Raw genomic sequence first — 24,203 nt, 5'->3', positions numbered from 1 at the left:
ATTGTCTTTGCATTATTTTTCAAAACTTCCAATGAGTCAACTGGCAACTGCATGGAATTACACTGAGCTAATTGATCATGCATATCATATGCATTAACAGTTACAATCAAAAATATAATATATATATATATATATATATATATATATATATATATATATAGTCTCCATGTACATGCCATTTCGAAGCATATATTTTCAAAAATTTCTGAGGGAGCATGCTCCAGGCTCCCTAGCTTGACATACTTAGTGCATACTGTTGAGCATCACATGAAAGAGATAATCTCTGACTTAAACATTACATCAGATCAATAAAAAGTATAGTATATCTCCGGAGTAAGTTGTGTTGAATGCAATTAAGCTAGTCTAATAGTCGAAGCATGGGAGCTATTCTGTAGCATTAACTAACCTGGAGCACTACTTATGGCACATAGAAAAACATTTCTTCCATCCAACCAGATAGTTAACCTGCAAATGCTGTAGCTACACCCATACTTGAAAGTATTTGTGAGTCAGTTGAGTCAAAAACAGACCCTTTCAATTAGGTCAATGTATATAGCTAAATTTTGCTTTGGTAAACATTTTCCCCTGGCTACGCCACTGATCCCCACTACTGTTTATTATAATTGTGTTTATATCCCATGTCTACTGGGCTATGGAATAACAAGTGGAGGAAGGAAAATCAACTACCTTCTCTACCTAGATGATATCAAGTTATCTGGGCACACTAGAAGTGAATTAGAGTTTCTGGTTCACACCCTTCATATTTATTCTGATGACATTGGTATGTCCTTGGATTATCCAAATGTAATACCCTTGCTCTCCGAACAGGAAAGATTGCAGATTTTTGGGGCATTGCATTGTCATTTGGGGAAGCAATCCAACAGTTGTCTGACACTAGTGCTTACAAATACCTAGGGATTTTAGAAGCTGGTTACATCAACAGGTTTAACCGCAAGTTAAGACCACTACAATGAGATAACTTGTTTCTCATCAACCGCCCGCACAAAAATTTTCTTTTGCCCATGTACACTCATTATTGCACGAGATTGCAGCATGGCTTTTTTAGTTGTGTTGTGGCAGTGGGTTTATGATGTAGAAAAGTACTACTTCCATGGAAAACTGCAATCCCATTGAGATGCAGACGCCATTTATAGTGTTTTTTAACTTCTGTGTTGATTAGAGTGCTTTCTGGAGTATCAACAACCACCAAGGCATCAACGGTTGTACATTAGACTATACACTAGCATTGGTACCGTGGCCTGCATACCCTACGTGCAGGGCCATCATATCTAAGAGTCATAGTAGGTTTAGTGTTGCTACTTCTGCTACAAGCTTGCACAGCCCCTCCCCCTAATAAGACTGACCAGCCTACATGTGGTAACACTGGTACCACTTCTGTTTGCTGCTGCTGCTGCTGCTGCTGCTGCTGCTGCTGCTGCTGCTGCTGCTTCTGCTGCTGCTGCTGTTGCTGCTGTACTGGGGTATGGTACATGACCCCAAGACTGGTGGAACTCTTGTAAAGGACTTGAAAATTTTGTTACTGAAGTTGAAATTTATGTGCACTTGGAGTTTTACCCTCAGTGTGCACCAGTGCTTGGTATGCACCCTGCCAATAACCTAAAATAAAGGATTATTATACTGGTTTTGTACAAATATGCTATGGTTTGTGCAATAATGAGATAACTTGCCCGCATGTGTAGCTCTTTGGGAAGTTGATGAGAAACAAGTTATCTCATTGCAGTGGCCTAAACAGTGTTAACTAGAAGATTATTTTTACATTTATATAGCTAGCACTGTTGATCTGGAAATATGAACAAGAGTGCACAGTGCAGTCACGTGCACCAACAGTGTAGGCGGGAATTTAAAATAAGATTGAGGTGCCCGCCAACTGGTTACTTAGCGACGTTCAACAGACAAACAGTAGTGAGCTGGGAGGCTGCTTTTCAGTAAATAATTATGAATGTTTTAGGACCTTCTTACTTTTCTTCACCAGCAGAATGACTCCTGGACTTGGGTGGAGGCGTTTACACTAAAAACAATGCTGGGACAGTGCAAACACGGACCGAACTTAGTCTTGTTTGGCCAGACCCTTTCCACGCAGTCGCTTATCGATTGGAGATTATAAGCGGCAAGCCTTGTAGTGCGCCACTTATAATCTCCAGTTGATAAGCAGCTGTGCGGAAAGGGCCTGGCCACGCGAGACTAGACTGAACTTGTGTTTGTTACTCACGTAACTAACTCACAATCACAAACCCTCGGATGCCTAGGCAGGTAGTTAATATGGTGTATATTTGTTAGAGTTTGGCGTGGGTGCTTGCTTGCTTGCCTACCAGTGAATCCAGTGCAGAAATTTGGGCGGCGCCTCGAGGGGCTAGCTACTTCACATTGACTGTGACAACCTTCTGGAATAACTCAGCAACATGGAAGCTGATATTACAGTGAAAAAACCAACAAATATTTGCCATTTAATGTGGGAGAAGATTCAAACAAGAACGCTCTGTGGTGAAAAGTAACCTTCAATTATAACTGATAGAATCAGATGTTCATAGCTACAACTTAATACTCGTATAAATGCTTTTCCAGATATCTAGACTATATACAAAATAAACAAATCAATTAATACCACTATAGCTTTATCACCTGATTTTGTGTAAGTCACATTTCAATTGTTTTAGTATTATGATTTTCTGATACCAGTTAAACTCCCTTGCCTGTGTATGCATGTGTATCATTTCCACTGGCACACGCTTTGCTCTGAGTGCTGCCTATGAAACTGTTTGCACATGCCCTATGGGTAGTAATAATAAGATGAACAAAATGGTATATTAAAGATTTTGAAAAGTACATTTGTTGGTTCCTTTTGACTCCGTAATTTCCAGTGGACTGCTATGTCTTCCAAATTAACTTCTAAGGCTTCTTTTGTAATTGTAGGAGTTTTCTAAGTGGGTGTTTAGATTAGTGTAACAGTGTTCTAAGGGGGTGTTTAGGTTAGTGTAACAGTGTTCTATTAGGATTTTGGTGAAAACTAGGCAATCTCTATTATAAACCACTACTGTGGTTCATGCTGTAGTATAGTAACTATCAACTAGTCAAAACTTAGCAACTGCACTGAACCTAACCCACATAAGCCTGTAAACTAAAGTGAAGTTATATTGTATCATTGGGTATCAAACCATGAGCTAACCACATTCCCATGATATCACTTGAGAAATAATGCAATTAAAGTGGCACTTTTGAATGCTCATGCTAAAGTGGTATATATATATATATATATATATATATATATATATATATATATCTACTGTACTTACACTATGAGTATATTAATCAATTGTCTCCAGTTTCCATGCTATATAATAATCCCAGCTGGACTTTACTGTACTGAGTGATAGATAATCCATACTTTGAAAGCTACACAGGATAATTTGATTGATAAAATTGCAAGTGGTAGCTGTAGCATTGTTTTTTACATTATAAAGAAGTGCCTGTCCTTTAGGTGACAGAGGCCTGTCGTAAACACAAAAAGAAATATGGTGGGTTAATGATAATAAGCATTGTGCTACAATGTGGGTTTAGACAATATGAGTTCATAATTATGTGTTAACTACTTTGAAAGTGTTGTGTCTTTCAGGGATTTTCAGAGTTGATTCCACTACAGTTGCTCTCAGTATTTGATGAGAGAGAACTTGAGGTAACACAGATATATATATATATATAGTTTGATAGTTTACTATATTATTTGCAGTACCTGATGTGTGGATTACCAACTATTGACATAGAGGACTGGAAAAAGTACACTGTCTTCAGTGGTTACAAAAGTGATGATCATGTTATAAGGTGGTTTTGGAGGGTAAGGCTTTCTGTGTATCATACAGTATGTCACATAATTAATTGCTAGTCCAGCACCTCCGTATGTATATAATACCATTTTATGTATAATTTTAACTTCTGTGTTATGCTGAAATAGTCAGGTTCACTATGTACTTTTGTTCAAAGTTTATGGAGATTAGCAAACCTATACATTTTTGGAAAGCTTAGAGCACGAGGAATCTGAAAATCAATGTTTACATTTGCACAGATTCCTGCAAGGTCAGCATTTTTAAATTTCAAAATGGCAGCCAATAAAGTAAGAAATTCCCGATATATCAATTTTAATTTGACTTAAAAGTTCATTAATAAACTCAACAAATTCTCTGGTGACATTTTTACATCTCCTTATTAGAGGTGATAATTAATCATGAATAATTAGAAGTTTTTACAAACAGAATAGAAGAGCATCCATTATGTTGCTATAACTCAAGAATAGTTCTAAGTGAAAAGAATTGTGGAATATTCCAGATTAATTTATGTATAACTGGAGCAAAGTATAAGTTTGGCTTTCACTGAAACAGTTCAAGCCTAAAAACAGCAGAAAAAATTGAGTTACTCTAATAGAGCAGTCACATACTCTAATAAAGCAGTCAATTTTGAGTCCATATTGTTAATGTAGCAGTCACTTTTATGAAACTCCTAGCTAATGTGCTTATGCTAGGCATAAATTTCAGGAGATTAGCTAATACTAGGTTTGAAAGAATAATCGTCATTTGTATAAAATATTCTCTCTTAAAAGGAACTTTGTTAATTAGCAATTGGCAACTATGACTTCACCCTGACCAGATCCAAGAGCACTTTTACACATACCAGTTGGTGGCATGCACTGACACAGTTTACTATGTCAAATATAACTTTGCTCAAAATTTATGGGCCTACATAATTGTTATTAGAAAGATTAGAGCATGGAGATCAATGCTTACATTTATACAGATACCTACATGTTAGTTAATTAGCAGTTTGAAAATAGCAGTCCATATGGTGCAAATTTCTCCATATATCAGCCTCTTATTGACAGAGAATTGTAACAAACACTATTTCTATTTTCTCACACCCATATAAAATCCATTAATAGCTCTAAAATGCTACGAAACTTAATAGCAATTTATTTGGCAAATAGTTATTGCATGAAACAAAGTGAATAAGTGAATTATTAACATTGAGATGTAGGGTACAGCTATGTATAAAGACATCATGGCTATGCACGTGTGTACATATACATGTATTTATATCTATTACAGTTAATTCAAAGATATGAACCTTATGTTAATTCAAAGATATGAACCTAACAATTATTAGCACTGTCACTGTTGTCATTTTCGATGTATTATACAGTATGATAGTACTGTATATTAGGGATCATGCAGAATTGAGCTTTTCTAGTTCAAAATATCACCCTAAAACCAGTCTCAATTTCCCTTCATGACAACTTTGCAACATTGGCTAGGCACAGCCAAGCTCAAAAATGTCTTTAGACTAACCCCAAACTCTTCCAACAAAATTTCTATAGCATTTTAAAATTTTTCTATTCAACAGAATTTTACGCTGACTGACTGACAGCCAAGCGTAATTTGACATATGGGCTTGATTTTGCCAACTGCAGATGTACAATGCATGCATCATGGGCTTGCCTTTGTCCTCCTATGTGTTCCAGTTCTCTTCACTGACAATGCAAGGTATCAATTTACGCTACATAACGTGATACGGCTTAACTGTGGGTGTGTTCGCTTATTGCCGGTATTTTCTATAGTAATATGATTGATAGTGGAGACACTTCTCACGCTGTTCTTTGTTTGCAACGCTGTGTAATGTGAAAAGCATAGCTGAAAATGAATCATAATGGCTACCTCCCTTTTTGCTACATAATTGATAGTTGGGGCATGTGTCCAGGTGTAAGGTTTTCCAAGTGCCCTTCTTCCTTTGATGCAGTATATGCGCGGGCTCACCAGTCATAATTATGTTAGTCCTACATTTAATCCCTATATTTCAGTCTATACAGTAGTGAACAAGAGAGGTTCCCTATATGCTGCAGTGGACATTTAATCCCTAATTCAGTCATGGTTATAGACTGAATGAAGTATAGGGATTAATTGTTCGCTAGTATATCTGCAGATGTATAGGCAACCTATCTTCTTTCACTACTTTTTAGCAATTCCCTTGTTTCTTTACTTTTTTGATTGTAATCCAACTTCAAAAATTTTTCATTTTCGTTCTACTTGTATGCATAAATCTCCGTCACTTGTGCATCTGTACCACACAAACACACTTCTGTGCAAGGTAAATCGTTGCAATAGCACCAGCATTTTAGCATGGAGCAGTTACTTGTAAGCCTGTCATTAAAAGCATCTTGGCTAGATCTTTGTCATCTTCTGGATAAGAATCACTCCATCGACAATGGAAATATTTGAATTATTTAAAGATGCATATGGTAATCATTCTGTCACCAGAAAGGAAATTTACATTGGATTAACAGTTAGGTAACAGTGGATACTAATTTTCAAGTTGTTGGTGCATGTCTATCTGGTGCATAAAATTGCTCTTGGTGATTATGGTGAATTCATTGTTTATGTAAAAAGGAAACTTCCCTTTTAGGAGAGAGCTAATTCAAATTACTTTTAAAATGAAAATTCCATCTAGTGCTAATTATGCTAAACATACGTAAGCACATTAGCAAAAAAAATAGGCTCAAAAGTTGACTGCCTTTAAGCGACTGCTCTATTAGAGTATCTAAAATTTCAGCTTTTTTAGGTTTGAACTGTTTTAGTAGAAGTCATATTATACTTTGCACTAGTTATACTTTGCACCAGTTATACTCCAAATAATCCAGAATATTCATTAATTCTTTTCACTATAAATTATTCCTGAATTATTGCAGTATAATAGACATTCTTCTATTCCCTTTATAAAAACTTTCAATTGTTCATGATTAACTGTCTCACCTCTAATGAAAAGAGGTGTAAAAATGTCACCAGAGAATTTGTTGAGTTCATTTATTAAACTTTATGTCAAATTTAACTTGATATTAGAATTTTCTTATTTTATTAGCTGTCACTTTGAAATTAAAAACTGCTGACCTTGCAGGAATCTGTGCAAATGTAAACATTGATTTTGAGATTCCTCATGCTCTAAGCTTTCCAAAAATGTATAGGGTTGCTAATCTCCATAAACTTTGAGCGAAAGTGTATTTTTGACATAGTGAACCTGACTAAAACAACAATTAAAGCAATTATATGGCTTTTCCAATACAACTAGCAATCCCAGAGAGATGAACCGTCATTATTGAATAATGAGACAAAAAGTATATAAATGAGTTCTCCGTCACATGCGACCACCAAACAGGGTTAGTGAATTAACACCTGTATGGGAATGGCGAAGGAACATTAAGAGAGCACAAAAATAAACAAGTATGCATGCATGTACATTAAACTACAAAGAAAGTCAGTCTGGGAACCACTTGCAACAATTCTAGCCATAAGTAATCTTTGTGAAGTCGTAGTACACTGCCGTGAAGCATCACACGTCTATTGCAGATCAAGACACATGATAATGTGTCGTGTGGCCCAAGAAGCCAGCGTGCACCAATTTTTTGGGCCTACTTTTGTTATTTTTATAAAATTAAAGAGAAGTGGTTCCATGGATAGTAGAGGCGCTAATGCTCCCTCTACTATCCAATACCAATTCCCATGATTCTAATAGTCCAAAGTTAGGGTTAGGGTTTGGGTTCGGCAATATCTATATCCCAGATAGATTTAGGGTTTCGGTTCAGTTTTAGTTATATTTTGTTATAGGCTATATTTATTGTCTTGTATTAAAGTAGCAAAAACTTCAGGGAGCTGGCAGCTAGCAGTGGTAGGACAGTGGTTAGGAATCTGGAGTATTGAGAAAAGTTGATGGGTTCAAGCTCAGAATTTTTGGGTTCAAGCTCAGAATTTCCAAAAGTTTTTTCTTTTTTTTCTGTTTTAAAAGTGGGCCCAACAAATTAGCCCGGTTAGCCACACCATGGGTATATTGACAAGAAGAAATAAAACGTCATTTTCACACCCTTATCCGATTGGAACCAAATTACTGCAGAGTTTCCCTCCAGTTAGGGGAGTCCACATACTAAATTTAAAGGAAATCGCCCCAGCAATTTCCAAGATACAAGCAGCCAAATTTTCAATTTTTGCTTCATTTTTTTCTCTTTGTCTTTTTCACACTTTGCAAAAATTGCTAAAAACACAAATGCGTAATCTGATCGCCTTGAAGTTTGGCACACGTTAAGGAAGTCCAAAGGCGAATCCTAGCATCAATTGTAGTGCAAATCCGATAAATGGTTCAGGATTTATGACCAATTAGTTGTGCAAAACTATCTGGGGGCCACACTACATTCTTGACCAACAAAACATCATAAAGATCCAGCATAGAGCTACTGGGACACTTGCTGGCTTGCAAGACACTCCTTATACAGAACGTTTAGGCCAGCTGCAGGCCAAGTTGATTCACAGTTTATCGTCACCGCCCACATGGGTTTTTAGGAGTAAAGTAATAATTTAATAATTCATTATTTCTCACATGATAATGATTGTTTACACTCTCGAACTGATTTTTGTATATTGAAACACAGTGTGTGCAACAAATGTAACCCGGCCTGGACTTGTTAGAACCTTCAGTAAATTGATTTTTAAAGAGAGAATGCATAAACGAGTAAGTACAAATAGTGATGTAATCAAATAAGCTTGCAATTATTGTTAAAATATGTAGCTAGCTATTGTGTGAGAAGCTACTTTTTAAATATTTTTCCACATTAAAAATTATGAAATATGAAAAATGACACCCCGCCCACACAACTTTTTCAAATATTCCTGATGATAAACTGTGAATCAATTTAACCTGGCCTTACATATACTGGACTTACCTTCATTGCAATATTGTCGACTAAGAGGTGATATGATACTATTATACCGTCTTGTTAACAATGATATGTGACCGGATCTTGGAAAACCTACCTTTTTGGCACAAACTAAAAATGTGAGAAAACTCAATTGAAAGTTTCAGCAATATTTTTTCAAACTTAATATTTTTGCATAACTGGGTAAAGCAACTATTGAACCTTCTTGCTGCAAAGTTTCACACTCAATGCTTGTTCCTACAAGGAGATATGGGTCATTTTATCAGACCATGTAGTAATTTTACATGCATGGGATAACAATTAACTTACAAATCAGGTGATTTGTTCAGATGATGAAATGTTTAAAACCAAGTCTCTAGCAATGATACATGCTATTTAATTAAAGAAAAGGACTAAGAAAACTTGATCAAATCATAAGAAATCTATTTTTATACAATTTAGAAGGTGCGAATAGAATTATTTGTCAACAAAGTGATTTGTCACCATTTGTCATGCTTAATCACTCTCAGAACTGAATACATTACTCCAAAAGTTACTTTGTAATGTATAAGACAGTAAATTAGTCATATCTTTGGAATGCTTCAAGATATCAAGCTGAAATTTTAACACAAGACAGATAAGTACCTACTGGTTTATTTTACCTGAAAAAGTGAAAAATGATATTTGTGCCAAAAGGGTAGGTTTTCCAAGATCAGGTCACATATTGGCATTGATTTTTCTGTCTTTTACCATCTCATCAGTCACTTCTACTAGAGGTCACATATACAAGCTATATGAGCCCCATGCTACCACCAGGGCAAGATGTCACTTTCTCTCAATAAGAACAGTTAATCCTTGGAACAGTTTACCAGATTGTGTAGTTACAGCACAGTCTCTAAATTTATTTAAGAACCAACTTGATGATTTCTTCTCACATCAAATGACTCAAACTGATTTCTAATTATATTGTACTAACTTTAGTCTTAAGTTAACCTTTATGTAATGATAAGGTATCACAGGCTTTTTGTCTTCTTTCCTTTTACACATAATTATACAACCAAGTACTAAGAATGATACAAAATGCGGTTAAAATTATGTCATAAATAATTAATGTTTGTGAAAATTACGAGGCCTACAGACATAAACTAACTGGGGATCGATTCGCCTGTGAACGAAGGCACAACTGTATAATCGGTGCACCTGTTCGTGCTGATGACTTTAACATATGTGTAATTCTATATAACGCCCAGTACCACACCCATGCTTTAATGTCAGATTCCGCAAAGGAGAAGAATAGCGAACAGGCACGAGTGATTGCAGGAAATCCAGAGGCCACTTTACGTGTAAACAACAAGATTACAAGTGTGTTCAGGTGGCACAATGAGTTCCAAGTCGCCATGCCAGGTACCAGTAGACACATTACACGTGATGAAACAAGATTAAAAGTATGTTAATATAATTTTTTGTTGTGTATTTGCATCCTGTATGTTGTACAGTATTGTGTTACACATCATTGTGCCATTGCCACTCCATTAACATACCGGCACTCAGCTATCAGTAGTTTGGCATTGGACCGTTCTGGGGGCATTCCCCCACAGGAACATTTTGCAAATTTGGCCTATTGAGATTGAATTTGGTAGTAATTTTGAGTGAAAAATGATGTCACTTTGTTTATGTGATACCATTATTCCCCTACAGCTTGTCAATATAACTAAAGGGCGCAGCCATGTAGCTAAAATTCAATCTTAGACTAACATCTTAAATAAGTAGTAGTGGAAACGTATGGGTATCAGCTGCACATGATCAAATTTAGTGTTTTGAAGTATAGCATAAGTTACAGTCTCATGGCTCAAACTACACTATATAGCTGTACAAACAGTAGAGAGGGTAAGTGGGAGTGGAGAGGGCAAGTAGACTGACTCACCAGTGTATGGAGTGCATGTGCACTCAGCTGTATATAATTCTCCAGCTATGGGGGCTCTAGATCTGGTAGCATATATACTCCCAGACCCTCTGGAAATTTTTAGAAAGTGGCTATCACAAGACTGATTGAATCTAGAAGCTATTTTTAACCAAATCTGGGTACAAGATGAGTTCAGGTGGAAGTAATTTTAATTAAACAACAGAACTATACACTGTTTCTTGTTATTGAATTTTAAGAAATTTTAAATGTATAATAGTGGCTTGTCAAAGAGAATAAGAGTGTATAGTTAATTGAATGTAAGGTCAAGGAGAATATTTAAAACACAGGATTGGATCTACTATATGTAGCCACTGTTCTGAAGTGCAGGTTGCTATTTCAATCTAACTTTTAAAATAATGAATCCACCCATCATTATAATTGTTTTACAACTAGTCTACAAATACAACTATAGTTTTTGGTCACAACTAACCCCTTTTTAGCACACAATGATCATGACAACATAAATGCTGCAGTATCATTTAAGCTTAAAGTTGAGTTTCAAGGGATTTGATAGTGCAAACTCCAAAGCTGCTAGATTTGTACAAATGTAGCATGGGATTTGATCAAGCAAGGGAAACAAAACAAACAGTTCTCAGATGTTGCAGCCTTGCGAACTTTATAAAAGCTACGAAATTCACTATTATTATATTATTGTTTTACTTACAAGAGAAGCATTTTAACCCAAGAATCAAGTTTGTAGAGGAGCCTAAAAAACTTAAACTATTTGACAGAAAGGGTTATTTTCAGAATAGATTTTCAATTAATGATGTTTATAGTACATTAAAGGTATAAATCTTTTACCTGAAGTGATTGGTATATGGCAGGATTTTTGGTACAATGGTAAGGGTAGCAGTGCACAGGTCTAGAAGAATAGGTTTAATTTCAGCTTACACTCTGGTAACTTCTTGAAAATTATAGTTTTAATGTTGGGTGTTCTATTAGAGTAGTTGACTGTTCTATTAGAGTATTTCGGATTTAGCAACTTCTAAGGTAAGACTTGCTCCAAAAGTATAATTTTGAACCCCTCACAGTAATTCTTGGATAAGATTAGCTATTCCCCTTGCTCTTTCCATATTTTTATTGCCCATACATGTGTATAAAATGCAACTGCACCTGTACTACAGCTTCTAGAAGCTTCCTAGCTTGCTCATTGTAAAATTTTGGAGGGGGGTGCTTCAACGCCCCAAGCACCCCCCCTAAATCCGCCCTTGATATGTGCTACAAAAAGTAAGGAAACAAGCTCAAAATGTTACAGCTGAAATGAGAAATGATCCAGCAGTAAAAAGTAAGGAAACAAGATTAGACGACTACTTGCTAAAATGAGACACACTTTAATCCCTACTATTGGCTAGTATCTTGAAAGGAGACCATCAAATTAGCCAAAAGTAGGGATTAAAGTGTGTCTCATTTTAGCAAGTAGTCGTCTAATCTTGTTTCCTTACTTTGTACTGCTGGATCATCTCATTTCAGCTGTAACATTTTTGAGCTTGTTTCCTTACTTTTTGTAGCACATACGTATATTATATTAGAGATTTCCAACCAAATTAAAAATTTTACATTCCTTAAATTCTTTGGTATGGCAAATATTGTGTTATCTATTAGAATCATTTTAGTACAAACCACACCTCAATCAGCGGCTCCTGCCAAAAGATACACGCAAAAGAAGTCAGCAGAGCGGTGATTTTTGTGCACGACATTTTTATGATTTTTCTGTACATTAGCATGGCACCAAGCACAATATCCAAAGTGCCATAAATTTGAATCTGAATCTCTTAATGACATGAAATTTTCACCACATAAACCACTTAATGTAGTAAAATGCATGAGCTAGGTAAGACCTCTCAAGAGTGACCACTCTTTGTAGAATGACCACTTGTAATATTTAATGTTTGAGTCAGTAATTTGCTAAGAATAGCATGAGTTCTGTAAATCAAATTACATACAGGTGTACCCCACACATATTTACAAATGATTAACTGGTGACATTGTATGACAGAGTGACCTTTGACATTACAGGGCATAATTAACAATTACTTTGCAAAATATAACAATTGGATTCTGACATATGACCACTACTCTTCAATATTATTGTAAGGCAGCAATTTTTTGATACTACGTCACTTTATTTGCCACACTAAAAGTACAGAAGATAGTAATTATTATATAATATGATGACATCATTGTACAACAAAGAGAAACAATAAACTGTCTCTGACTAGAATTACAGTCATGCTACTGCAACAATAACAGTAGTGTGCATATCAGAACATCACAACAGGTAGTTGTGAAGCCTAGTTGTGAAGCCTTACAAGGTTGGTATCAATTGCCAAACACTGCTTTTTCAAAAGTTATGCATCACCATGCATGCTATAAAGCAATTCCGTGCAACACAACAAACTGCTCACTTTCAAACTATACTTGGATTGATGTGGACGGATGTCTTGAACACAAGGATGGTTGTAATGCAGAATTCTGAAGTGTCCTAGTTGGTGCTATACCCTTTCACAAGACAAATTTTCATCGTTGACCACCACAAAACATCTTTTCATCAGAAAACCGATGCCAAAATCAGAATCAGTGTATCTACTTTGCCTAGGATTACTTCTTTCAGCCTTGCAGGTCACAAAAACTCACGGAAAACTCGATAACATTTGACTAAGTCCTTGACATTAGTCTGAGTCCTTGAAATTAGGTTAGGTAATCCTAAAGCTGCAGCACATGTTGCTGTAGACCTTCAGTGCTGGTCACTGTAAAGTGTTAATAATAAATACTTTAGGTTTAAGGAAGAAAATCCATCCCTCCTGGGGGAAGACTGAATGTGGCCCTGACTAGACATTGGGTGACCTGCAGTTCAAATCCTGGGGTTGGAGGGATTTTTTCCCTTACTTTGACCCCTTTTCGGTTACACCTTTCCAGCTATAAGTCATTAAGTCTAAGTCAGCAAGTCTAAGTCCTTGAAATTAGGTTAGGTAATCCTAAGGCTGCAGCACATGTTGCTGTAGACCTTCAGTGCTGGTCACTGTAAAGTGTTAATAATAATAAATAAATAAACTACAAGTGGTGCCATAAAATCCCGTGTTTTCCCATACATTACGTCGTACAGAATTTTTGTATGGCTCCATTTTGTTTCTCAAACTTTGATTTCGCGTATTTCAATAAATACTGGATGAAATTCAATTTGGTTAAGTGCATTACAAAGTACGCTACTACATACTAGAACAGCAGCTCATGAAACACTTGTTGAAGGGGTGTAAGTTGATTAGCAAATATATATGTGACAAATTGGTAGGTTGGAAATCTCTAATTATATCAACCCCTACTTTTTTTTGAAATTTGAAATTTTTAATTTTTTAAATAGATAGTTTGATTACTTTTTTGTCTAGCTAGCTAGCTATATTATACCCTTTTTGTTTTCCAAATAGTACAAATATCACTTGAAGCAACTATCTTTTACCTTTGTACGCAATAAGCTCCTATAAAAAGAATTATCATCTTGTCTTTTAAAGCTATTACGGTAACTGTTTAAGGCTTTAACTGCATTTCTAATGGCCTAAATGTTGATGATTTTACAGTAAAACATCGCTGGAGAGTCCACCATTATAAGAGTGGAACCCTCACTTTTAGAAGTTTGGATCCCGAAGTGGACCCGCCCCTCAAAGACATTATTAGCTAGCTACCTCACAAAGAAGCTAAGCTGGTAATCAAAACTATACAAAACGACTACGCAGCATTAACAAATGCTAGAGACAACTCCTTGGGTACTACACCTGTTCACTCTCATCTAAATTTTTTTTTTACTTTATAATTTTATTTTTTTCAATTAATGACATAAGATAATACGCACACGTATTCACACTTCGTCAAAACCACGTGTTTTGGCTTGTGGTGCACGCCGCATCTATTAAACACCGCAACTATTAATTATCCTTCGAAGAACAAAGAAGCCAAGGGGTCCGCCACTATTCGAAGGGTGTACGAGATTTTGAAATCACAGTGATTTCTCTGAAATCAATGATTTCATTCGGGATTTCATGATTTCAACTGTGACTCCGTGATTTCAATTTTGGTTTCTGTGATTTCACCATGGTTGAGTCTCAAATATCCAGAAGCCTCGTCGTAATCACTTTTCAGTAAACTGGATAAAGTTAATAGTTATATCATTATTTGGAAAAGTTGAGAAGGGCAGATGCTGGGGCCATAGCTGGCTGGCTGAGGTCCAGGCTCGGGTCCAGGCACCAGTAGTGGTGACGGATCAAGGTTGTCATGCAGTGGTGACATGATTAACAGGCAAGCTAACAGTATATCATCCAATATAAAGCATTAAGAGGCTGTCTAAGATAGGATTCAGTTTGTTAGAAGCTGTCCCAGAACTTCATGCATATTCTAGTTGAATAAAGGTAAAAAAAAGACAAAGGAATCAGTGCACTGGCCTGGTAGAGCTTTTACGAGGCAATCCACTGGCCTATCAATACTATGATGCTTCCTAACCACACAATGTTCAACTAGATACCACCATCCTTACCACTTCATCCAGGTACATGAACCAGCTATATGCATTCCTTCCTTCAAAGAGCTATCATTGACTGGAATAATATGCCAACTTCAGCGACTGAGTCAGAAAGCACTTGCGCTGGCATTGCCTTACGGGCAATTACTTATACTAATCAATTACTGGACATGTAACTTATAATTAAGCAGCACTGTTGTAATGTTTGTTTGTGTAACTTTTTCCTTGGGGTGTTACTTGCCCCTTGGCACATCGACATGCTGTCTGCCCAGTAATAATAATAAAGTAGCTGATGGTGATACATGTGATCAATTCAGCATATTGGAATTGGTTACTATTTAGATGGTTGCATGTCATCCATGGGTCCACATGTTTTCAATTACACTTTTATCTACAAACATCACTGAATTGTAAATAATATATCTTTGGCAGGTACGTAGACTTGGACTCAGTCAGTATAGTTATTAGGTAAATGTTCTCACCAAAATTATACAATTTTGATCATCTAGCTATTACTATGCATACAGTGGATATATGAGTACTTTGCACCTACCCATGGGCCATAGCACCCTGTTGTCTTATCCTTATTATTTTCCAGATGCCAAGCAATAATTTGGTAGCATTATGAAATATCCAGATTACTACACAGTTATCCTCATTTTCAAGTGTCCATATAAACAGATTCCAGCCTAGTTATATATAAATAGCTGCAATGCTGTATTACTACTTTATCTGCTGAATATAAAAGTACAAGTGCATGATATATTCATCTTGTCGGACCTATAATCATATTGTTTGAGTTTATCATATAAATGGGTCAAAGGCATCAGTACTTTGTGATGAAAAAATAGCAGCATAATTAACACATTGGTGTGAAGTATATTAGTTGTCTGATCTAAATTATTTTTGGTGGCAACCATATTCATTGTGAAGACAGTCATTCCAGACTGAAGTCAAAGTTATTGATTATGCAAAGCAGACTATAGCTAGTGCACATGCGTCTGGACAGAGAGTACAAGATTATACTTAAACACTCAAGTATATAATCAGCTTGAATTTATCACTCCTACAATTCTCAACACCCTGATAATTATTAATTGTTATAAAATTTTTAATTATTTTCATAGAACAATTAAATGCTTGGAACTACTTACCCACCAAGTAATTGAGTCAGGAGCATTTGATTTATTGTGTAGGTATATAATGTTTGCATGTATCAAGACACACGGTAGTGTGTCGTGCGGCCCAAGAAGCCGGCACGCAACACCCGTGAGTATATTGACAGGAAGAAAGAAAAGGCAATTTTCGCACCTCCGTAGCTCTGTGCTGCCTTGATGAAACAAGACTATTTTTGCTATGCACACTCCCTCCAACTTCAGCACTCCACATTCCAAATTTGAGCGAAATCGCTTCAAGCGTTCCTGAGATATGCAACTTCAAGAATTGGCTTAGTTTCTTCGTTTTTTTCTTATTTTTCTTCCTCTTTTCGCACACTTACAAAAACTGCTATAAAACGCGAACGTCATGTCCGATTGCCTTGAACTTTGGCACACCAAAGGGGGGTACAAAGGCTCATCTCGGTACCAACTTTGGCATCAATATGATAAAAAAGCAAAGAGTTATGAGCGATTATTCACAAAACATAACACCAATATGTTGTCACACCTACAGGGTAAACCATGTATGGGAAGAAGCTAAAAATCGGTGGGTAAATAGGTTAACTATTGAACCTCAAACCTTTTGTGGTTTGAAAGAAATCGAGCTAAAAACCAGGAAGATACAACAAAAACACCAACAGTGTGTAACAATTATGCAATTGAGATTAGCTAATAAAAAACCACTGATTGCCACGCCTACCAGATAAACCGCTTGGGGTAATGCTTTGAAAATCGTTGTACAGATTGAGTAATCATCTTAGAAAGGCTCATCAATAGTGTAGAAGAATCAGACATAAAGCCACGGAGTTATAACACGAAATCCAACTTGGTGCAGCAAGTGCGAGATCGAGACACTCTAATAGAGCAGTCATCCTAATAGAGCAGTCACACTGAAGAGAATTCAAGAGATCAGCAAGAAACAAGTAACCTGTATAGAGATCAGCTACAAACAAATCACCCTGTAGAGAGATCAATAGAAGAAGTTACCTTGCAGAGAATTCAGCTACAAAGAAACCATCACGTAGAGAGTTCAGCTACAAACAAATCTCCCTGTAGAGAGATCAGCTAGAAGAAGTTTCCTTGTACAGAGTTCAGCTACAAAGAAAGATCAGCTAGAAGAAATCACCTTGTAGGGAGTTCAGTTACAAAGAAACCACCATGTAGAGAGTTCAGCTACAAACTAGTGACCTTGTAGAGACATCAGCTAGAAGAAGTTACCTTGTAGAGAGTTCAGCTACAAAGAAACCATCATGTAGAGAGTTCAGCTGCAAACAAATCACCTGTAGAGAGTTCAGCGACAAACAAACCTCCCTGTAGAGAGATCAGCTAGAAGAAATTTCCTTGTAGAGTTCAGCTACAAACAAATCACCCTGTAGAAAGATCAGCTAGAAGAAGTCACCTTGTAGAGAGTTCAGCTACAAAGAAACCACCATGTAGAGAGTTCAGCTGCAAACAAATCACCATTAGAGAGTTCAGCTACGAACAAATTTCCCTGTAGAGAGATCAGCTAGAAGAAAGTACCTTGTAGAGAGTTCAGTGAAACCACCATGTAGAGAGTTCAGCTACAAAGAAATCACCCTGTAGAAAATTCAGCCACAAACAAATTGCCCAGTAGCATGATCAGTTTGAAGAAGTTACCTTGTAGAGAGTTCAGCTACAAAAAAACTATTCTGTAAAGAGCTCAGCTGCAAACAAATCACCTGCACAGAATTCAGCTACAAACAAATCACCTTGTAGAGAGATCAGCTAGAAGAAGTTACCTTGTACATCATTAAGCTACAAACAATTCACCCTGTAGAGAGAGCAGCTTGAAGAAGTCACCTTGTAGAGTGTTCAGTTACAACGAAACCACCGTGGAGAGTTCTGTAAGAAATATATGTATTATATATATAATTTGTACATTTACTGATAAAATCAAAAATATTTAAAGTACATTTGCTTCATCTTTTCTTCTTCCTGTGGTAAAGAAAAGAAGATAGGTTTAAAAAGTCCCAAAGCCGGCTATAGGCCGGCTTTGGGGTATACAAATACAAAAAGAAATGAAATCTAATCCAAAACAGCCAAGTTGTAAAAAAAGAGTGCGGCCCTCAAAAAGGCTATGGTGAAAAAAGATGTGAAATCCAAGGTGGCGACCAAGAAATGACTGTGATGATAGGTTAATGGTAAAAAATTTAATAACGACAATTCAGGTGAATTTTGTGCCAAGACCAAGCGGCACCAAAATTCACCTGAATTGTCATTATTAAAATTTTTACCTTTAACCTACCATCACAGTCATTTCTTGGCCGCCACCTTGGATTTCACATCTTTTTTCACCATAGCCTTTTTGAAGGCCGCACTCTTTTTTACAGCTTGGCTGTTTTGGATTAGATTATATATGTAGGTGATCAAATTATATGTATAGCTTTGTGTGTCATTGATTTTCTTGTCTGCATGCATGAAGATGGCCCTCTGGACAATATCACTTATTCTGTGGCTGTCCAGTAAAACAGAAGGCTTGTGCTATATGCCTGGTAGCTCCAATGTATGCTGCATTATCAGTTCTGTATATTATAGCGCAAACCAGCACATGCAATACCAGCAATGAATGTACAAGCAAGCTTTAATACAATTGCAGAACTTATAAACCTTATACAGCACAATATATTATATTATCTATTAGTAAGAATGCATGTATACCTCATCTACAATATTTTAACGATAATTATCAAACTGGTAGCTACGTACATACAAGCAGCTATCTTTCGGCATACAATCAGCTTGGTTATTGCATGTAGATTTAATCCATCAAATTGATCACAACAGATTGAATCGCACCTGTTAGCTCACTATGAACAATATCTCTACTAACAACAGTAACATGCACATCCTTTCCTTCATAATGGTATTGAAAACTGCAGTTTCAGGGATGGCTCTCTGTTAACCTGATCTCATGTCATCTTGACTAGCAACCAGAAACACTAAAAGTACACAGTCGACTGATCTGGATACATCCATAGTCTTTATTGTATATGAACTATGGAACATTTGTTTGTGAGTTGTGCGAAGATAATAGCTATTATACGAATTAATCTTTGAATAGTTGAACACCTAGTAGCTAGTTACTGACCAATATACTGATACACATGATTGCTCAGACAAGCTGCATATTTGTCTTGAAGCTAATGGAACTACTTTCTTTACAAATGTGTGGTCAGTTTTCAGCCCTTCTACATGGTTAACTAATCCGTTTCATCGTTAATCCTCATGCTGTCATAATTTATACTGTCACATGTGATTGCGAGTAGAGCCTAAATTGCTGTAGTTCAGTGGATAGCTTCTCATGCAGATCACTCGTGTTTCAAGTTCAGTGGCTCCAGTAATTGAAGATTTTGACCGTTAGCATACTAGAACCAGTGCCAAATCAAGTGACTCAGGGTTTCAAAGCCTTAAATCACTTCTACTAAGTTCCTATTAAGAATATCGCATCATTTTAATTCGTCAGTAATTTACAGAAATATATTTTAATTTATGGAAATATACGGATTTATTGTTGTCTAGTGTGATTTCTGATTTAATTTTTTGTGTGATTTCATGATTTCAAATGTGATTTTTGATGAAGCGTACGAGATTTCAAGCGGATGAATGATGAAAGCAAACAGCACAGTGCAGTAGACAGAACGTAATCAGAACAATAGATTCATGAATCCGCCGTCATTACCTTGACCCTCTGAAATTTCTGGAGCCATACAGGTCTTACAGCAGGCAGGCTGGCAGACGAAATGTAGGTGAATTTTGAAATTTTTAAAACTCACTACATCGAAACATTTGACTTTTCGCTTCGTTTACCTAAGGTACAGCATCATTATAACAGTACCAATGCATTCCAGGTGTTTTTTTGGGGTAAAACGTATTGCAAGACCATTTTTAAGGTGCGAAAATCCACAAAACCATATGATTTCTTACTAACCCCTACTATACAGTACTATCGTACTGTATGATATATCTAATCAAAACCAGCCAAGCTGTAAAAAAGGTGCGGCCTCCAAAAAAGCCAGGGTGAAGAAGATGTGAAATCAAAGGTGGTGGCCAAGAAATGGCTGTGATTGTAGGTTAATGGCAAAAATTTTAATAACGACAATTTAGCAAATTTGGTGCCTAATCGTAGTGAAACTTGGAAGAGGCAACACAAATTCACCTGAATTGTCGTTATTAAAAAATTTGCCATTAGCCTACCATCACAGCCATTTTCTTGGCTGCCACCTTTGAGTTCACATCTTTTTTCACCCTGGCTTTTTTGGAGGTTTTTACAGCTTGGCTGTTTTTGATTAAATATCACTTCTTTTTGTAATTTCATGCCTAAAGCCAGCAAGTGGCAATCTTTAGATATTTCTTTTAACTTGTCTTTATCTTTACTACAGAGAGAAGATTAATACATATGAAGAAGATTTTAATGATTTGTTTAGCTACATGTACATTAATTTAGGCATTATTGTGTTGAATCTGTTGATTGATCATAAAAATAAGTAACACAGGTTGAAGTGCTCACAACTGAACACTCTACAGGGAAACGTGTATGTAGTTCTACAGGGAGCCTCACAATGTAACTGTACTCTTTGACTACATGATGAATGATTTGTAGTTGAACTCACCACATGGTAGCTTGTTTCTAGCTGAAACACTCCACAAAATGTAGCTGAATTCTCTCTTGTTTCCAGCTGATCTCTTTACAGGGTGACTTGTTTCTAGCCAATCTCTACAGGGTGAATTATTTTAACTGATCTTTTTACAGGGTGACTTGTTTCCAACTGAACTCTCTACAGGGTGACTTGTTTCTAGCTGATCTCTCTACAGGGTGACTTTTGTCTAGCTACACTATCTACAGGGTGACTTGAAATGTCCCTACTGGGTGACTTGATCAAGCTGATCTCTCTACAGGGTGATTTGTTTCTGGCTGATCTCTCTACAGAATAGTTTCTTTCTGGCTGATCTCTCTACAGGGCTGCTTGTTTCTACTGATCTCTCTACAGGGTGACTTGAAAAATACTTGAACTCCTGCAGGTACAGGGTAACTTGCCTAACTGATCTCTCTACACGGAGATTTGTTTCTAACTGACTACTGTAAAGGGTGATTTGTTTCTAGCTGTTCTTTCTACTGAGTAATTTGTTCATAGCTGGACTCTGCGTGAGGTGATTTGAAAAGTATTACAGGGTGATTTGATCACACTGATATCTCTACAGAGTGCCTTCCAGCAGATATTTTTATAGAGTGATTTTCTAGCTGATCTTTCTACAGCGTGATTTGTTTCCAGCTGATCTGACTTATTTCTAGCTGAACTCCCAGGGAAGAGCCTGTGAAAATGCGATGGTAAACCATGAAATTTCATGTAGTTTTCATGGACACTGCCTATAAAAAATTTACAATGCATTATTTTACTATTCATGGATAATCCATAGGTGTTTGATGGCACTGTTCTCTGGTAGTGCTACATGGTGACTTAATTTATTCTATCTTATCTCTCTATAGGGTGACTTGTTTCTAACTAATCTTTCAACAGAGTGATTTGTATTAAGCTGATGGGTGATTTGTTTCTAGCTGATTTCTCTACAGTGTGACTTCTTGCTGGCTAAACTCTCCACAGGGTGACTTGTTTCTACCAGATCTCTCTACAGGGTGATTTGTTTCAAGCTGATCTTTCTACAGGATGATTTGAAATGTAGCTTATCTCTTTACAAGGTTAATTATTTCTAAGGGCGTTGGCAGGGGGGGTTCGGATGGTTCGGACGAACCCTCCTTTCAGAAGCAGAATTTTTTAAATTAAAAATCACACCAAATCTTACAGCCTCGGAGCTCTCCGGTAGCTACTTTCCAACTGGCACTCCTCTGTACTTCTCTTGAGGGTCACATCACATTAATGCTGAACCCTGCAAATCATATCTATTGCATCACGTGATCAATTGCGCATGTGATGAATGGTGCAGATGAAATGGCGAAGGACTGTTCAGTGGTTGGTTGAGACACATTACAAGCTTAAGGCAGCAGCTGCTAAACTTGAGTGGTCGTGTTATACATTAGCATGAACTGTGAATAGTTGATTAAGACACACGGTATTGTTTCGTGCGGCCCAAGAAGCCGGCGCGTAACACCCGTGAGTATACTGACAGGAAGAAAGAAAACGCAATTTTCGCACCTCCGTAGCTTTGTGCTTCCTTGATGAAACAAGACGATTTTTGCTGTGGACATGCCCTCCAACTGCAGCACTCCACATTCCAAATTTGAGCGAAATCGCTTCACGCGTTCCCGAGATATGTGACTTCAAAAATTGGCTCAGTTTCTTCGTTTTTTTTCTTCTTATTTTTCTTTTTCTTGTCGCACACTTACAAAAACTGCTATAAACCTCAAACGCCATATCCGATTGCCTTGAAATTTGGCACACAGAAGGGGGATATAAAGGCGCATCTCGGTACCAACTTTGGCTGAAATACGATAAACAGGCAAAGAGTTATGAGCGATTATTCACGAAAAATAACACCAATATGTTGTCACGCCTACAGGGTAAACCGCGTATGGGAAGAAGCTGAAAATCGGTGGGTGAATAGGTTAACTATTGAACCTCAAACCTTTTGTGGTTTGAAAGAAATCGAGCTAAAAACCAGGAAGATACAACGAAAAAACCAACAGTGTGTAACAATTACGCAATCAAGATCAGCTAATAAAAAAACGACTGCTTGCCACGCCTACCAGATAAACCGCTTGGAGTAATGCATTGAAAATCGTTGTACAGATGGAGTAATCATCTTAGAAAGGCTCATCAATGATGTAGAAGAATAAGACTTAAAGCCACGGAGTTATAACACGAAATCCAACTTGGTGCAGCAAGTGCGAGATCGAGATACTCTAATAGAGCAGTCACCCTGAAGAGAATTCAAGAGATCAGCTAGAAATAAGAAACCTGTATAGAGATCAGCTACACACAAGTCACCCTGTAGAGAGATCAGCTATATAGAAGAAGTTACCTTGTAGGGAGTTCATGCAACTATGGAAAGAGATAGTTCAGCTAGAAAAAATCACCTTGTAGAGTTCAGCTACAAAGAAACCACCCTGTAGAGAGATCAGCTAGAAGAAATTACCTTGTAGATAGTTCAGCTACAAACAAATCACCCTGTAGAAAGATCAGTTAGAAGAAGTCACCTTGTAGAAAGTTCAGTTACAAAGAAACCACCATGTAGAGAGTTCAGCTACAAACTAGTCACCTTGTAGAGACATCAGCTAGAAGAAATTACCTTGTAGAGAGTTCAGCTACAAAGAAACCACCATGTAGAGAGTTCAGCTGCAAAGAAATCACCCTGTAGAAAATGTAGCCACAAACAAATTGCCCTGTAGAAAGATCAGTTAGAAGAAGTTACCTTTTAGAGAGTTCAGCTACAAAGAAATCATTCTGTAAAGAGCTCAGCTGCAAACAAATCACCTTTACAGAATTCAGCTACGAACAAATCATCCTGTAGAGAGATCAGCTAGAAGAAGTTTACTTGTAGAGAGTTCAGCTACAAAGAAACCATCATTTAGAGAGTTCAACTTCAAACAAATCACCTGTAGAGAGTTCAGCTACAAACAAATCTCCCTGTAGAGAGATCAGCTAGAAGAAGTTACCTTGTAGAGAGTTCAGCTACAAACAAATCACCCTGTAGAAAGATCAGCTAGAAGAAGTCACCTTGTAGAGAGTTCAGCTACAAAGAAACCACCATGTAGAGAGTTCAGCTGCAAAGAAATCACCCTGTAGAAAATGTAGCCACTAACAAATTGCCCTGTAGAAAGATCAGTTAGAAGAAGTTACCTTTTAGAGAGTTCAGCTACAAAGA

General features: G+C 36.9%; 1 protein-coding gene across 3 annotated transcripts in view; it reads left to right on the top strand.

The window, feature by feature from the left end:
- LOC136267732 (E3 ubiquitin-protein ligase NEDD4-like) overlaps positions 1–24,203 on the top strand; it is a 330,028-nt gene that overhangs the window by 288,407 nt on the left and 17,418 nt on the right. For 2 of the 3 annotated variants that reach the window (XM_066062892.1, XM_066062891.1), the window contains 2 exons: positions 3,632–3,691; positions 3,746–3,850. In XM_066062892.1, coding sequence (XP_065918964.1) covers positions 3,632–3,691; positions 3,746–3,850 — 165 coding nt within the window. The remainder of the gene's footprint in view (positions 1–3,631; positions 3,692–3,745; positions 3,851–24,203) is intronic. The other variant, XR_010706728.1, reaches the window with a different exon arrangement.

Source organism: Dysidea avara, chromosome 9 (genome assembly GCF_963678975.1).
Source record: "Dysidea avara chromosome 9, odDysAvar1.4, whole genome shotgun sequence".
NCBI lineage: Eukaryota > Metazoa > Porifera > Demospongiae > Dictyoceratida > Dysideidae > Dysidea > Dysidea avara.
Note: the sequence above shows the minus strand (reverse complement) of the source record. Positions and strands in the feature narration are given on the sequence as shown.